The sequence below is a fragment of the Dermochelys coriacea genome, chromosome 3, assembly GCF_009764565.3.
Source record: "Dermochelys coriacea isolate rDerCor1 chromosome 3, rDerCor1.pri.v4, whole genome shotgun sequence".
In the NCBI taxonomy this organism is placed as follows: Eukaryota; Metazoa; Chordata; order Testudines; family Dermochelyidae; genus Dermochelys; species Dermochelys coriacea.
In genome coordinates, this window is record NC_050070.1 from 177813007 (window position 1) to 177830051 (window position 17045).

The 17045-nt window shown below is 43.4% G+C and overlaps 2 protein-coding genes across 7 annotated transcripts in view; one reads left to right on the forward strand and one right to left on the reverse strand.

The window, feature by feature from the left end:
* Positions 1-17045, reverse strand: part of LOC119853507 — a 39653-nt gene that overhangs the window by 22325 nt on the left and 283 nt on the right. The window contains exons 2-3 of one of the 3 annotated variants that reach the window (XM_043511890.1): positions 12783-12853; positions 9793-9850 (exon numbers count right to left, since the gene is read on the reverse strand). The exons of 1 other annotated variant lie outside the window; for it this stretch is intronic. In XM_043511890.1, coding sequence (XP_043367825.1) covers positions 9793-9850; positions 12783-12853 — 129 coding nt within the window. The remainder of the gene's footprint in view (positions 1-9792; positions 9851-12782; positions 12854-17045) is intronic. One more of the 3 variants, XM_043511891.1, reaches the window with a different exon arrangement.
* TMEM247 (transmembrane protein 247) overlaps positions 1-17045 on the forward strand; it is a 42123-nt gene that overhangs the window by 11571 nt on the left and 13507 nt on the right. The window contains exons 2-4 of one of the 4 annotated variants that reach the window (XM_043511893.1): positions 1288-1643; positions 7430-7750; positions 10366-11323. In XM_043511893.1, coding sequence (XP_043367828.1) covers positions 1641-1643; positions 7430-7750; positions 10366-10563 — 522 coding nt within the window. In that variant the 5' untranslated portion in view covers positions 1288-1640 and the 3' untranslated portion in view covers positions 10564-11323. Of the gene's footprint in view, positions 1-1287; positions 1644-7389; positions 7751-10365; positions 11324-17045 lie in introns of those variants that run through there. The other 3 variants (XM_043511892.1, XR_006280302.1, XM_043511894.1) reach the window with 3 other exon arrangements.

Below are 17045 nucleotides of genomic sequence, written 5' to 3' on the forward strand. Positions count from 1 at the left end.
TGACCCCTCCTAAAAGATAAGGTCAGGATGACAGTATGTAACTTGTTTATATCTGGGTATAAAGATGTATTTCATAGAGAGTATCTTTGGACAGCCTAGGGGACGGTGGAAAGTCCCACCACTGACTGAGCTGCATCCATTGTCACAGGCATACATGTTTTAGTATCCTCATAGAGTCTGCCAGGTGCTATTACCATGCTTCATCGACAATAAACCTGGCCTGATGCCTTTGTACCTTAACAGACCTTGTGGTCATTGGGTGGTTTGCTCAAGGACTGCTGTGCCAGCTGTCTGCGCAGAGCTGGGACACATACACACAAACACACACACACGTGCAGCCAGACATCCGACTACAGTGGCAACTCCCATCAACCACCCAAATGTCTCTGCCAGAATCTTTAGCTTGCTCATAGGACGTTTCTAGTTCAAAAGGTGATTTTGGATTACTGGTGTTTTCAAATAGTAGTGGGCATTCGTGATCTTCTCCACTAGTGAGTAGAGCATATGGAACCATTGAGAGAGAGAGTCTTTTCCACTTCAATATCCATATTAAGTAGACTCAATATGAAGCCAGATAGTCGAGGGCTTGATCCCCACCCTCATTAATTTTACGGAGCAGTACATAGTGTATTGGGGTATGAACAGTCTTTCAGATAATGGGGGAGATGCCTATAAGATACTCCTAATGTTTCATTGCCCAGGTGAGGGCCAGCACATCTCGTTCACATGGTGAGTATTGCTTTTCTATTTCACTTAAATGTTTTTGATCCAAATGTGACAGGTTTGAGTCCCACACCACTATTTTGTATTAAGATTGCACTTAATCTCTCTTGTTGTTGCTAGCTGGAGCAGAAAGGGTTTGCCTGACTGTGCATACACAAGGGCTGGTGCCTGAATAAGAGCTTGTTTGAGTTGGCGGAAAGTGTCTTTCCTTTTCTCCCCAAGTCCATTCTTTACCCTTTTTGAAAAAGTTTAGGGGGGTTGAGCTAACTGAGTATCCCTTCATAAAATCTCTCGAGAACCCTGTAAGTCCAACAAATGATCACAATGTTATATCTTTTGAGGCTGGCAGCTTGTATATTAATTCAATCCTGCTGGCATCAGGTCTGCGTCCACGAATGCCCAACTCACCCTTTGTTTGAGCATTTGTGCCTTTGTGGGACTGATGAAGACTTCCATCTCACCTACTTTTTTCAGAACGACTTCCAATACCTTTAAGTTCTCTTCCTTTGTTATTGTTTCAATGAGGATGTCATCCACATAACTTATAATTCTTTCCTTTTCCAGATGTTCCCACATTTTGGATACATATTTGTGGCAATGTGATGGCACATTGTGGTACCCTTAGGATACTCGCGTGAAAGGGAGTTATTTCCACAGGTGAATGCAAACTTGTGCCCTATGCTATGACAAAGGGGAATGGAGAAGAATGCATTGCTCAAGTCTAATACAGTAAACAACTCAGCACCTGGAGCAATGGCCATTATTTCCTGAAATTTGGCTACAACTGGAACTAACCTAGGTGTAACTCGATTTACCTCCTGGTAGTCAGTCAGTCTCCAGGTGAATTTGTCCGCTTTTAGTACAGGCGATATGGGAAAGTTGCAGACACTATTTCTACAAGTACCCCTTGTTCTAAAATGGTAGGTTAAAACCCCTCCTCAGCCTCCCGAGAATATTTATACTGTTTTTGCAGCTTGGGGTCTGGACCCATTACCATTACTTCAGCTTGGATCTTTCCACATTGATGCTTATTACTGATGAATGCTTTCAGATACTGTCTTGTTATCTCTGTAACTGTTAGCTCCCATTCAGGAGTTTCTAGCTTTACTGGAGTCTGCAACTCTAGGCTGCCGGAATGAGGAGACCTCCTTCCTGTCTTTGAGTTTGTGTTAGCATTCTATTAGGCAGATCAACCACAAGGTTTAACTTTTTCAGGATGTCCATTCCCAGAATGCCATGTCCATCTAGCATCTGTATGCCAAATGATGCTCTTGTTGTTTGTTTGCCCACGGTACACACTGATTTTATAAAGGGCACAGTGCTTTCTTTACCATTGTATCCCTCTCATACCTTTACTCCTTGTATATTAAAGTCCTTGATTTTTGGAGCTGCTTTTGAGCAAATTAATGACAAGGTGGCACTGGTGTCAATTAACATGACTTGATTGATATATCCATGCTCTCCCTTTATGGTGGCATTTTACAGGCTTCCCCCAGACATCATTACTGATGAGTGCCACAAGAGGGAAGTGGGAGAGTCTGGTCCTGTCAGAGCAGACTTTCCTGCTGGTTCTGTGGTACTGGATGCCAGATGCATTGGTAGCAGATGTTGGAGGCTGTAACAGCAGTGCTTCACCTTCATACTTGGCTAACCTTTTGAATAGCTCCTCTGTAGGCAGGCAGTCTATTTAGTCTCTTTTCCTCATATTTAAAGTAATTTTCTCCACAACACTGATTGAAATCCTTTCATAATCAGCAGCTTCTCTGCTGTGAGAGTTGTTAGATGATTCTTGATTATAAGGAAGACATATTTGTTGCAGAATTCCTGCTTTCTGCATGAGATTTCTTGCCTTTTTGCTCATTGGACTTGTTGTTGAGGTGCTTTACAGCTGCAATTTTCTTCTTTGGCCAATGACTAAGGAAAGCCTCTTTCTGTAATTCAAATGCTTCAGAATTTTATTTTCCAGTTCTTTAATTGTTGTGGTTCTAGGATTTACGGGATATAAGGTAATCTTTATTGTTGGTAAGAGACCCTGAATAAACACCTCCTTAAATTCAGGCATATCACATGTTGCTACACCATTCACAATAGGAGATAAACCTGACAGCCAATACAATAACCACTTTCTTCCCAAAAACCTTTCTGGCCTTTCACCAGATTTTTGCCTCAGAATAAAATTTACTAGAATGTTCTCATGTAGGAAGTACAATGCATATACTGCATCATATCTCTCAGCTATCTCCCTTATGCTAGCCAATTGCACCTCTGTGGGTAGTGCTCCAAACTCTTCCCTGCACATACACTCATGTAGCAGAGCCCTAGTGTCATCTCTGCTAATAGCAGTCATGCTGCTGATCTTACCAAGCCAAACCAATGAAGTATCCTTATTTAATGGGCCCAGAGTTTTGCCCATTGCTCTGGGTTGGTCCGACCCATAAGGTTTTGTCTCAAACCTTGTTTCTACAGGTCAGTTTGGGCCATAATTTACTACAGTAGTTATGGTGGCCATTGGGGGGTAGGTGGTGTTCTACCCTCCCCCCTTCATTCCCTCATAGCTTGTTAATCTGAGGGGCAGAAGGTTGCATTCTTGTTTCTTTAAGCTCTCACAAATCAAAGTAATTTTCTGATCCCTCTTGATTAGGGCAGCTTTCAGATCCATAACCTTTTAAAGGGTCAGTACTCAAGGCATTGAGCACACCCTGGGCTCTTTTTAGCTTAGCAACTCCATTTTGTTCTTGTATGTGGCATGATCTACAACATTGTTTTTACTATTCTGAACCACTTTGACCAGCTCTCATGTAGCAGCTTGGGATTCCTCCATTTTCGTAGCTAAAACAAAGTTCTCCTTGTCTTTTTTCGCCAAGCACGCATTAAGCTCTTTAACCTGCTGCTCTAGCTGGTTTATTTGTAAACGGTGGTTTAACCCTTGAGCTGACAAAGTATTGCTTTGTAATGTTAATTTATCAACGTCAGCTTCCTTTTTAGTCATGTTCTTTCAACTGGGAGATTACCTTGCTTTTAGATTTTGTGTGTTCATGCCATTCTCTAGACACCATGACCAACCCATATATGAGAGCTCTTTTCTTTGTTTTCTTATTGGGGATAGGCTTAACCATTACAAAATTCTCCCAAGTTCAAAACAATTTTTCAAATGCATCCTCCCCATTAAAATTTTTTTTCCCTTTACTGAAAGAATTTACACAATGTTCCATTTAATTTGTATTGCACTCCTCACTCCATCCACTGGGATTGAAGGTTTAGAAACATTTTACAAATCAAGTAGTGTGTCTGGCTCATACAGCAACACTATTTCCCCCAACACTTTACTGGTGACTACCAAGAGTTGGGACAAGCAATGCTCAGCAACAGTGCTGGCCTGCCCCGGAGTTATTAAACTCTTTATCTCAAACAGCACTCCCACTTGGGGCCTATTTGCAGTCACTGGGCCCTTTTCAAGGCCCCTACACTCACCGGGCCTTTTACAGCCCGAGTGCAGTTTTAACAGGGCTCAGGATCAGTGCTGGCCCATTTCCAAGAGCTCCACCGAACTCTTTCCCAATAATGTCCACCAGGTTCTCTCAAGGCCAGAGTCTGCTGTACTCATGGGCCTATTTTTCCGAGTAAGCTTAAACTTTAACCAATCTACCTAGCAACTGTAAAGGCAGGAAGGGGTCATCTGACTCTCAGTTATTCTGCCTAGTGATAGCATCTATATAAGGGGACTACACACTCTGTCAAGGGCTCTGCTCAGGAGGCAGCCCATGTTCAGTTCAACTCATGTCTGTGCTCGGTCGTGCAATGGAGAAAAAGGAACATCCTCAAAACACCTGTGCTTACCTGGTTGTCGAGGAAGATCTGTTCCATCTCGAGTTCCTGATTCTGGTAGCTGTACTCAAGGTCTTGACCGGAGTTACACGATAAGCAAGGCAGACGAGAGCATCGTGAGCCATCTACACCCGAGTTCCTGTCACTCCTAGAGACTGAGTAACGTTGACATTTTGTGTGTGTTGTGTCCATATTGGTTAGGGGTTGGGTCTGGGCTTCAAGCCAGCTGTACTTGTAAAGCCACTAAGCTGTTTTATGCTTTATTGTACTTCTCTATATTTTGTTATGTACCCTTTTAATAAACCCTCCTGCATGTTTTCAGCATTTAAAATGACTTAGTTTCATTTGACCCGTGACTAATTGATTTAAGGACCCCACTGCCCAAAAAGGATTGATCCCTCTGTAGGGTCTATAGAGAAACACTCCATCAAAATCCATAGCGTCACCATACTATCCTACTTCAAATCCCTACTTAAAACTTTTTACTCCCATGAACCCTACAAATTGCGGATGATACTAAACTGGGAGGAGTGGTAGATACGCTGGAGGGGAGGGATAGGATACAGAAGGACCTAGACAAATTGGAAGATTGGGCCAAAAGAAATCTAATGAGGTTCAATAAGGATAAGTGCAGGGTCCTGCACTTAGGATGGAAGAATCCAATGCACCGCTACAGACTAGGGACCGAATGGCTCGGCAGCAGTTCTGCGGAAAAGGACCTAGGGGTGACAGTGGACGAGAAGCTGGATATGAGTCAGCAGTGTGCCCTTGTTGCCAAGAAGGCCAATGGCATTTTGGGATGTATAAGTAGGGGCATAGCGAGCAGATCGAGGGACGTGATCGTTCCCCTCTATTCGACACTGGTGAGGCCTCATCTGGAGTACTGTGTCCAGTTTTGGGCCCCACACTACAAGAAGGATGTGGATAAATTGGAAAGAGTACAGCGAAGGGCAACAAAAATGATTAGGGGTCTAGAGCACATGACTTATGAGGAGAGGCTGAGGGAGCTGGGATTGTTTAGTCTGCAGAAGAGAAGAATGAGGGGGGATTTGATAGCTGCTTTCAACTACCTGAAAGGGGGTTTCAAAGAGGATGGCTCTAGACTGTTCTCAATGGTAGCAGATGACAGAACGAGGAGTAATGGTCTCAAGTTGCAATGGGGGAGGTTTAGATTGGATATTAGGAAAAACTTTTTCACTAAGAGGGTGGTGAAACACTGGAATGCGTTACCTAGGGAGGTGGTAGAATCTCCTTCCTTAGAGGTTTTTAAGGTCAGGCTTGACAAAGCCCTGGCTAGGATGATTTAACTGGGACTTGGTCCTGCTTTGAGCAGGGGGTTGGACTAGATGACCTTCTGGGGTCCCTTCCAACCCTGATATTCTATGATTCTATGATTCTATGAAATCACTGCCAGCTGATCATGACTAGGCATGGGGTGAGCGAGACTACTGCCTACTATGCATGCTGCTGCTGTGTGAAGGAACAGTCTTCTTCACTGAAGCAGCAGGAAGGCAGCTACAGAAGGAAAAGAACTGATCTAGTGGTTAAAGTTTTAAACTTGAATCAGGAGAACTGGGTTTATCCCTGGCTCTGCTGCAGATTTCCCAGGTGCTGTTGGACACCTAGCAACAGAGCATTTATGATGTTGTAGCAACAGCTGGATTATGAGACAGCATAGTGTGGGACCTGTGACATCAGCATGACAGTTTGCTGAAATCTGGGTTTGAACTTTGTGCTTCTATCTGGATCGAACTGGGGCAGCTGGTGTTGAGTTTTCTGTATGGGACAGTGAAAGACTTGTAAAACTGCGGCTACTGCCTGTGAGTCCAGCATTGTCCAGGCTCATTTCTGTCTCCCTTAGCTTTGTACCCAAGACCTCTATGGTAAGAGTAATAGTTTTCTTCAGTTTCTTATTTTCTTCACCTTCTGTCATAGGCTTTAAAATATAAGCCAGGGGAAGAGTTTCATGTTTTCTGTCTACATCCATTTTATTCGAAGCTCTTGTGTGTGCTTCTTGTATACATTACATAAATAAATATTGTGGCTTTCCATAACCTAGAGGGCAGACCTGTCAGTGGCATGATCTCTACATAACTCCTGGATCTGCTGAAAGCCATCCAACCCATTCTGCTGCTGTTATTTAGCCTATTACTAATCCCAAGACAGGGAGGCCTCTCATCTTCATTGGCTCATTTTGGCATCTCATTTATGAACTGACAGAAATTAATTCAGAGTAGTAAAATATTTCTCTCCTGGCCAGATACTGCTATAGTCTTGGATGTCTCATGAGTCCATGGTTCTAAGGAGATGCTAATTTCATATCTGGTTTACCACCATCCACTAGACTTGAATCAGAGATAGATTTGTCCCCTATGTTTTTCTTCATTGACTTTTCAACTGACCCAGAGTTATGTGTTCTTTTTGCTTATGTCAAAGGCCTCGGTTTTAGTCAGGGGCTTTGATCTGGTTATGGGACTGGGTTAGGTCCCCTCTACTCATATTTGGGGTGGGGAGAGGGAAAGTTTACTCTCTTAATGACTGCATCTGAAGTTGGGGAGAAAGAGGGGCAAAAAGTGGAAGACAGAGCATATAGGACTATAAAAAGTCAGCGGGACAAAGTTTGGGGGAGCAACTGCCCCTCACTCCATAGCAAGTGATACTGGTGCTTTTCACCACAATACAAGTGGAGCCTCTGACTTTCTAGTAGTTCAGACAGGGCTTTGAATATTCAAGTGTAGTAGCTTTCTAGATATAGTTGGGCTGCCAGCCTGCAGTTGGCCAAGCTGAGCTAGTCCTAAAACATCTTTTACCAAAAGATTGTTTAAAAATAGTTTGTATCAGTTAAATAGGAGTGGGTGATTTTCCCTAATCTATGGACTAGGACACCCCTGAAAATAGCCCAGATGTCCCTGACGATGTGACAGAACCACCAGACATTAGGGACCAGGACCTGGAGACTCATTCACAAGCAGAACTGGATTCTCTGCAACCAGAACATGTTACCAATGATGGTGAGATCAACACCTGGGTGGAGATGGAGCAGCCAAACTTCACGCTGGCCCGAGCAGCTGAGACTGAGCTGGAGAAGATGCGGCTGGATATGGAGCTGACTATGCTGAAATATCAATATGAGGAGAAGGAAAAGCAGCGGCAGCACAAAGAGAAGATGGAGCAGATGTGCCTGCAGGCACCATCTGGACATGTGAGTACAGGTGAAAGTGTAAACAGGGGGAGGCATGACCCAGATGTGTGCTCTCCACATGGTCCCAGTTTAAAATATTTCCAAATCTCCACAAAGATTCATTTCTTTGAGAAAACTTCCATTCAGTCAGAATCAAACCCAAGAATGTGAACTCATAGCAGGATCTTACACATTAATTCCAGAGACTTAAAAAAAAAATACATTGGAGAAAAGTTATTTTGCCATTACTTGTACTTGTTACTGGTTTGCCTGCTAAATAGAGAGGGGTAAGAGCGGTTTCCCTGTCAGCCATATAAATGCATTACTGCATCAGTTTCCCTCACTGGTTGAGGTTTAGCCCTCCAATTTCTCCCCTTCAAGAGGGATGATAAATCAAAACAAACAACACAGAAGGGAAGTCCAGCAGACTCCTCCTCTAAGATCTGGCTTTCTCCTGAAGGACCAGGCACTTTTCCTCCCCTCACCCTCTGCCAAAAGCTCAGACCCTGGGATTTGGACTCTGACTCTACTTGAAGGGGCCAGCATACTCTATGGCAAAGGGATACAACTTCTACAGTGGAGCTGGTCAAAGAGGTCTTGTGACCTAAATTCCCTGTAAGGTGCGAGGCCACGCCTATTTAGTGCTGTGCATCTGCTCAGGGAACCAACCTGGGGACCTGCCATGGCCAGGGACCAGCCAGGGGACGGGCGCCCCTCCCCCAGCCCCAACCTAGCCAAGCCCTGGATCTGCCACAGCCCAGATCTCCTGGGGCCCAGGAAGGTGTACCTCTCCTGCAGTCGAAGCCCAGGTGCTGTTGCGGAGGGGTGGTGGGAAGGAAGAGGTGCCTCTCCCCACCCCAGCCCAGCAGCTGCTGTGGGTGGGGCAGGGAGAAGAGAAAAAGAGCTGCCTCCCCCCATAGCACCCTCCTGCACCTCAAACCCCTCATCCTGGCCCCACCCAGAGCCTATACCCCTGCACCCCAAACCTTTGCCCCAGCTCTGAGCCCCTCATCTCTGGCCTCACCCCAGAACCTGCACCCCCTGCCAGAGCCCTCACACCCCAACCCCCTGCCCCAACCTTGGGCCCCCTCCCACACTCCAAACCCTTCATCCCCACTCCCACCACATGAATTTTGTGGTGTGACACATCACCTCCACACTGGTGCCCATTACAAAATTTATTCCACACATGGATTGGAAAAATTAGAGGGAACACTGCCTGTGGCTAGATCATATTTTGAGGGTGTTCTAAAGAATTAAAGGGGTGGTTAAAGGACCAAACCCCAGGTGTAGCAAAGCAAACAGGTGTGATGGTTGATCTGAACAGCAGGTGCTATGCCCATAGAAAAATATGGAGAAACAGCAGGATCTAGAAAGAACAGGCTAGATAACAATTCATTTGTAGGGAAACCCAATTAGCTCTGAACTTAAGACTCATTGCATCCAAACTAATGGCAACAAATGGGGAAATGTGGTTCCTAAAACTGGCAAACCAATAGGAAAAATGGAGCAAATGTTGCTATTACAGCCCTGATGGACAACCATTCAATAGGTAAACTGCTCCTCTTTCTTTCCGTAGCACACATTGAGAAAGTACTGGTGAATGGGAAGGTATAGCTTAAGTTGAAGATAACTTTGTGCTGTACAAGATTCACCAGTTAAATTTACTTCCACATGAAGGCATCCTGGTAAGAGTGTGGTAGAGGAGTAACTTGTATCTGTGTTATTGGGAATTACTTTGACATCATTTACCCTACTAGCATGTGCAGTCTCTCAAACTCAGTTCAGGAATCTTAGTGGCAAGGACTGAATGGAAAAAGCCTGGTCTAATTCAGCCCTCAAGTAAATAAAAGGAACTCCTGAGATGCAGCTGCTTACATCAAGGCTGAGTTTGACCATATATCCTCAATATTAAAAAAAAAAAAAGGATGAAAGAAGTAACTGCTGGAATTCCTGTGTTAGCACAAGAAGCAGCTGCCACATGTTTAATGGACTTTAATTCTATCTTGACTGAAGAAAAAATGATTAACTATAGAGGTACCTGAACTTGAAGCATTGCTTACCAGAAGTTGTGGAAGGCTGTTTTGGGAGACTAGGCTCACGTACCAAAAAAGTGTCGCTCTGCAGGAGAGGGAAGAAAATGGGAAACACTTCATGCTTGAGTGAGTTTGTGCACAAATTGCTAGCAGTTGTTTTCTTTTAACTGGTTATCCAGGCATTAAAAGAAAAATCCACAGGATAATTTTTTTTCACCCTGCTGTTTGTAAAGAATGGTCAGAGCATTACAGAACCTGTCCGAGATGCCCAAAGCAGAGAAATAGCAGGAGGCACAAGTACAACAACTATGGAGCCCAGCCCTACATTAGAACAACCTTTCTAGAGTCATAGCTAAGTATTTTGGGAGTCCTGAATATATGACAATTAGCACAAGCCAAGCAGTTCCACAGCTCAATCGAATTCATCTGGCTGTTCAAACAGAATCGCACTGGATCTCAATTGGAGAGTTTGTCCATGGATCACATTAGTGACAGTTTATGCTCACAAAAGCAAGGGATGTGCTGGGCAGTAGTCTTTTCACAGAACATATATAGAACATGGCCCTGCAATATCACACATTTTTGCCCCTTTGTCCACAGCCTGCTGAAGGATGCCAGGACCTCCTCATGCCCCAGAACCAATTTGCTTTGTTCCTGTACTGCTTCATCTTCATACACATTATCTATACAGCAAGGGAACTGTTGCTCTTCTTTGTTAAGAAGCATCACCTATTCATCATTGTGGTTACCTTGTTATATTTAATTAAAAAGCTCTGGGATTATGTGTGTTGCTCTTAGTTCTTCCTCTGCAAGGTCTACATGGTTGAAGCCCGATTGATATACACAATGTTCTGATAGTAAATGGATAGTCATCATATACATGGATAAGAAAAGTGTTACATGAAGCCAGATTTTCAAGAGTAGCCACTGATTTTTGAATTACTTCAGTGTTTGTCTTAACTTCCCCATGCCCTAAATGTCACTGCTGTTAATGATATCATTGACTGACAATTCTGCACAATTGTCCCTATAATCCAGCACGGTTAGAAATTAGACATGCTAATGATTAGGTCACTAGATTGCCCTTGTGGGAGCTAACTCAGCGTTATTTCATACAGTATATTCTCCAATACTTTGTCCAGTTGCATTTTAAATGTTGCAGGCAAAAAAGACCTGCTTTTCCTGTGGGAAGTTATTCCACAGTATCACACTTCTCACCATTGAGGAGTTTCTTCTGACTTTTCCATTTCACAGTTTCATGCCTTTATTTCTAATTACACTGCAGGGCTCAAAGTAAAACCACCACCAAAGGGGAAAACAGTCACTAGGCTGAGAAAGGGGTGTCAGGAGCACTCAGGGGAGATGGGATAGAGAGGAAGCTAATGGGAGAAAGGACATTAGTTACCATTTCAAGCCGATACCTTGTTGGGAATCAGTGTAGTGTAGTGTGAATCTAGTCTTCCTTTGCATTTGCCAAAATGCCCAAAATTGAAACAAAGAGTGAAGTCAAAATGAACTTTTTTTTAACTTTGAGTCACCAAAAATTTTGGAAAATTTCATTGTCAGTTCAACATGAAACAATTTTTTCTACATTTTTCAGAATTGCCTGTGAACTAAAACATTTTTTATTCACCCAGTTCTAGTGAAGAAAATGGTTAGTCATCCACACCAGGCCAGGTCTGCCCCTACCCTCTTTCTGTTTCCTTTAAGGAACCTAGTGCCAGCAGCAGTGCTATCATGGAACAATGCTAATACTTCCAATCCAGATTGTGCCTGATGCCTGTCAGTAGGACAAGGCTCCTTGGAGTGTTTAATTTGTAATGAAAGAGGTGCCAACACTCAAGCATTTTTTTTTAAATTTTTATAACTGACGCAATAAGTCCAGAGGTGCCATGGCTGTTAACTGCCAAGCCTAGAGGCCCTGGCAAAAATTAAGCCCTGGCTTCTTGTGCCTTTGATTAGGGCCTGGCTCAATCCATCCTTTTGGAGATAGTCATACAAATCAAATAATTTTGATGATTTGTACAACAACATGTATTTTTCTCCTTCTTTGGGACACAAACTAAGACGGGGTACAATGATTTTTCCCCAACATGCACATGTGATGGCTACCATCAAGGGCCACACCTCACCAGGGACTGCCAGAGTGGAAAGTATGAATCTCTACAGCTTGAGCTTAAAAACCAGGCTCTTAGATTGAGAGTTACTGTACAGCCACACCCTCTATGGGTCAAGCACAGAGAGAGATTCATAGTCACACACTGATCAGTAGCTTACAATATATACTTTGTTTGGGCAAAGTTCATCCCCCATGTCCGAGGCCCATGCCATTTGAATCCCAACATGTCCCCGTTTACGTAACGCTGCTATTTTGGCCAGCACAGGGTATTGAATAAGGAACCTGCAGCATTAAACACAGGAGTTGCTATAGGTTGTGCTAAAAAACCCTACCTTTAGAGGTAGGGTTTATAGCAGAGTCATATCCTTGGATAGGGCATCAAGGGGGATACCACACATTCTCCAGGGTGTTACACACACTCATAAGTGTGATTGGACTTGCCCTGTCTTGCTCTCCTGCCTGTCCCATATAGAGACTCCCAGTCTAAAAGCAGGGCACAGTATCTCTCCAACTTCTTCATATCATCAATGACTCAGCATGATGCTGTTGTGCCTTCTGCCAGCCATCATAACCTCCCAGCCTCAAAACCTTCCCTTTAGCACCTACAGTACAGTTACATGAAAGTGTACTATTACAACAGCATTGAGGAGACCAGGAGAGAATAAACTTGCTTTGATGTTGTGTGCAGACTTGGATACATGCCCTGTCCCCATTACATTTATTAGCACCAAATCATCTGCTGAGGGTCCACAGCTCTAATCACTCTAGTCCTTTTGCTGTCTGACTCTAGCCTCATGTGTTTGTCATTCCTTCAGTTTTAGTGTTATCTTCAGCTTTGATCACATATGATTCTACACAAAATGCACACCTGACAAAGACAGCCCTGAAGCAGCCCTACCTGTGTCTGGGAGTTCTGCCTAATCCTGGCTGATGCTTCATCTTTGTGATTGAAGCAGCTCCATGGTTCATCTGGAAATGCCCCACAGACCATTACTAATCCACAGACCACAGTGTGAGAACCAATGTCATAGCAATCACCCTCACTATCTTACTCACTTGAAGCCTAGCTTAGCACTTTGGCTTTCACACTGGTGCAGACAGGAGATTGAGAATTGTAGCCCCAGAGAACTACTATAAGTATTAAATCACTTACCCTCTTGAATGCTTAGAGATAGGTATATGACCCATGATTCAGTGGAAGGGAAAGAAACCTGTGGGGTCCTACAGGAGGTGTCAGTAATATCTGAAAACAGATAACCTCAAACGTAACAGTCCTTGTGGTTTCCATTTACCTCGGTGCAGTGCAGGTAAAGGCCTATGGCACATACACAGGCTGTCATCAGTGCTAGTCACTGGGAAGTTACAAGTGCTTCTTATCACAGGGTCCATTTGCCACAGGGAATCTCCTCCTGGCTGCTCAGGGGATTAGCTCTTTCCAGGTCCAAGGCCCCCCCATCTGCTACTTGCTGCACACCCTGTTGCTTCCCTCTCCCTTGCTCTGTGACTCAGGGTTGCTTCCTCTTTGTGACTTGGCCCTCTGGCATGTACCCCCTTTCAGGTTATTAAAGGCTTTCCTTACCAGAAGTCTTAGCCAATCATAGAAGAATTATAGAAGATTAGGGTTGGAAGAGACCTCAGGAGGTCATCTAGTCCAACCCTCTGCTCAAAGCAGGACCAACCCCAACTAAATTATCCCAGCCAGGGCTTTGTCAAGTCAGGCATTAAAAACCACTAAGGATGGAGATTCCACCACCTTCCTAGGTAACCCATTCCAGTGCACCACCACCCTCCTAATGAAATAGTTTTTCCTAATAGCCAACCTAAACCTCAAGGGTATGTGCTGTTTAGGAAAGACAGAAACAAAGGTAAAGGTGGTGGAGTAGCATTGTATATCAATGATGAGGTAGAATGTAAAGAAATAAGAAGCGATGCAATGGATAAGACAGAGTCCGTCTGGGCAAAAATTACACTGGGGAAGAAAACTAGTAGATCCTCTCCTATGATAGTGCTTGGGGTGTGCTATAGACCTCCGGGATCTAATTTGGATATGGATAGAGCCCTTTTTAATGTTTTTAATAAAGTAAATACTAATGGAAACTGCGTGATCATGGGAGACTAACTTCCCAGATATAGACTGGAGGATCAGTGCTAGTAATAATAATAGGGCTCAGATTTTCCTAGATGCGATAGCTGATGGATTCCTTCATCAAGTAGTTGCTGAACCGACTAGAGGGGATGCCATTTTAGATTTAATTTTGGTAAGTAGCGAGGACCTCATAGAAGAAATGGTTGTAGAGGACAATCTTGGCTCAAGTGATCATGAGCTAATGCAGTTTAAACTAAATGGAAGGATTACCAAAAATAAATCTGCAACTAGAGTTTTTGATTTCAAAAGGGCTGACTTTCAAAAATTAAGGAAATTAGTTAGGGAAGTGAATTGGACTGAAGAACCTATGTATCTAAAGGTAGAGGAGGCCTGAGATTACTTTAAATCAAAGCTGCAGAAGCTATTGGAAGCCTGTATCCCAAGAAAGGGGAAAAAATTCATAGGCAGGAGTTGTAGACCAAGCTGGATGAGCAAGCATCTTAGAGAGGTGATTAAGAAGAAGCAGAAAGCATACAGGGAGTGGAAGATGGGAGGGATCAGCAAGGAAAGCTACCTAATTGAGGTCAGAACATGTAGGGATAAAGTGAGACAGGCTAAAAGTCGAGTAGAGTTGGACCTTGCAAAGGGGATTAAAACCAATAGTAAAAGGTTCTATAGCCATATAAATAAAAAGAAAACTAAGAAAGAAGAAGTGGGGCCGCTAAACACTGAGGATGGAGTGGAGGTTAAAGATAATCTAGGCATGGCCCAATATCTAAACAAATACTTTGCCTCAGTCTTTAATAAGGCTAAAGAGGATCTTAGGGATAATGGTAGCATGACAAATGGGAATGAGGATATGGAGGTAGATATTACCATATCTGAGATAGAAGCAAAACTGAAACAGCTTAATGGGACTAAATCGGGGGGCCCAGATAATCTTCATCCAAGAATATTAAAGGAATTGGCACCTGAAATTGCAAGCCCATTAGCAAGAATTTTTAATGAATCTGTAAACTCAGGAGTTGTACCGAATGATTGGAGAATTGCTAATATAGATCCTATTTTTAAGAAAGGAAAAAAGTGATCTGGGTAACTACAGGCCAGTTAGTTTGACATCTGTAGTATGCAAGGTCCTGGAAAAAAATTTGAAGGAGAAATTAGTTAAGGACATTGAAGTCAATGGTAAATGGGACAAAATACAAAATAGTTTTACAAAAGGTAGATCGTGCCAAACCAACCTAATCTCCTTTTTTGAAAAAGTAACAGATTTTTTAGATAAAGGAAACGCAGTGGATCTAATTTACCTAGATTTCAGTAAGGCATTTGATACCATGCCACATGGGGAATTATTAGTTAAATTGGAGAAGATGGGGATCAATATGAACATCAAAAGGTGGATATGGAACTGGTTAAAGGGGAGACTGCAACGGGTCCTATTGAAAGGCAAACTTTCAGGTTGGAGGGAGGTTGCCAGTGGAGTTCCTCAGGGATCGGTTTTGGGACCAATCTTATTTAATCTTTTTATTACTGACCTTGGCACAAAAAATGGGAGTGTGCTAATAAAGTTTGCAGATGATAGAAAGCTGAGAGGTATTGCCAATTCAGAGAAGGATCGGGATATTATACAGGAGGATCTGGATGACCTTGTAAACTGGAGTAATAGTAATAGGATGAAATTTAATAGTGAAGTGCAAGGTTATGCATTTAGAGATTAACAACAAGAGTTACAAGTTGGGGATGCATCAATTAGAAGTAACGGAAGAGGAGAAGGACCTTGGAGTATTGGTTGATCATAGGATGACTATGAGCTGCCAATGTGATATGGCTGTGAAAAAAGCTAATGCGGTTTTGGGATGCATCAGGAGAGGCATTTCCAGTAGGGATAAGGAGGTTTTAGTACCATTATACAAGGCACTGGTGAGACCTCACCTGGAATACTGTGTGCAGTTCTGGTCTCCTATGTTTAAAAAGGATGAATTCAAACTGGAGCAGGTACAGAGAAGGGCTACTAGGATGATCCGAGGAATGGAAAACTTGTCTTATGAACGGAGACTTAAGGAGCTTGGCTTGTTTAGCCTAACTAAAAGAAGGTTGAGGGGAGATATGATTGCTCTCTATAAATATATCAGAGGGATAAATACAGGAGAGGGAGAGGAATTATTTAAGCTCAGCACCAACGTGGACACAAGAACAAATGGGTATAAACTGGCCACCAGGAAGTTCAGACTTGAAATTAGATGAAGGTTTCTAACCATCAGAGGAGTGAAGTTTTGGAATAGCCTTCCAAGGGAAGCAGTGGGGGCAAAAGATCTATCTGGTTTTAAGATTCTACTCGATGAGTTTATGGAGGAGATGGTATGATGGGATAATGTGATTTTGGTAAGTAATTGATCTTTAAATATTCAGGTTAAATAGGCCTAATCCCCTGAGATGGGATATTAGATGGATGGGATCTGAGTTACCCAGGAAAGAATTTTCTGTAGTATCTGGCTGATGAATCTTGCCCATATGCTCAGGGTTTAGCTGATCACCATATTTGGGGTCAGGAAGGAATTTTCCTCCAGGGCAGATTGGAGAGGCCCTAGAGGTTTTTCACCTTCCTCTGTAGCATGGGGCACAGGTGAATTGAGGGAGGCTTCTCTGCTCCTTGAAGTCTTTAAATCATGATTTGAGGACTTCAATAGCTCCGACATAGGTGAGGTTTTTCATAGGAGTGGGTGGGTGAGATTCTGTGGTCTGCACTGTGCAGGAGGTCGGACTAGATGATCAGAATGGTCCCTTCTGACCTTAGTATCTATGAATCTATAAACACCCCCACTTTAACTTGAGACCATTGCTTCTTGTTCTGTCATCTGCCACGAAGAACAGCCTAACTCCATTCTCTTCAGAGCCCCCCCTTCAGATAGTTGAAGGCTGCTATCAAATCCCCCCTCACCCTTCTCCTCTGCAGAAGAAATAAGCCTAGTTCCCTCAGCCTCTCCTCATAAGTCATGTGCCCCATCCCCCTAATCATTTTTATTGCCCTCTGCTGGACTTGCTCCAATTTGTCCACACTATTCCACTTCACTGGCC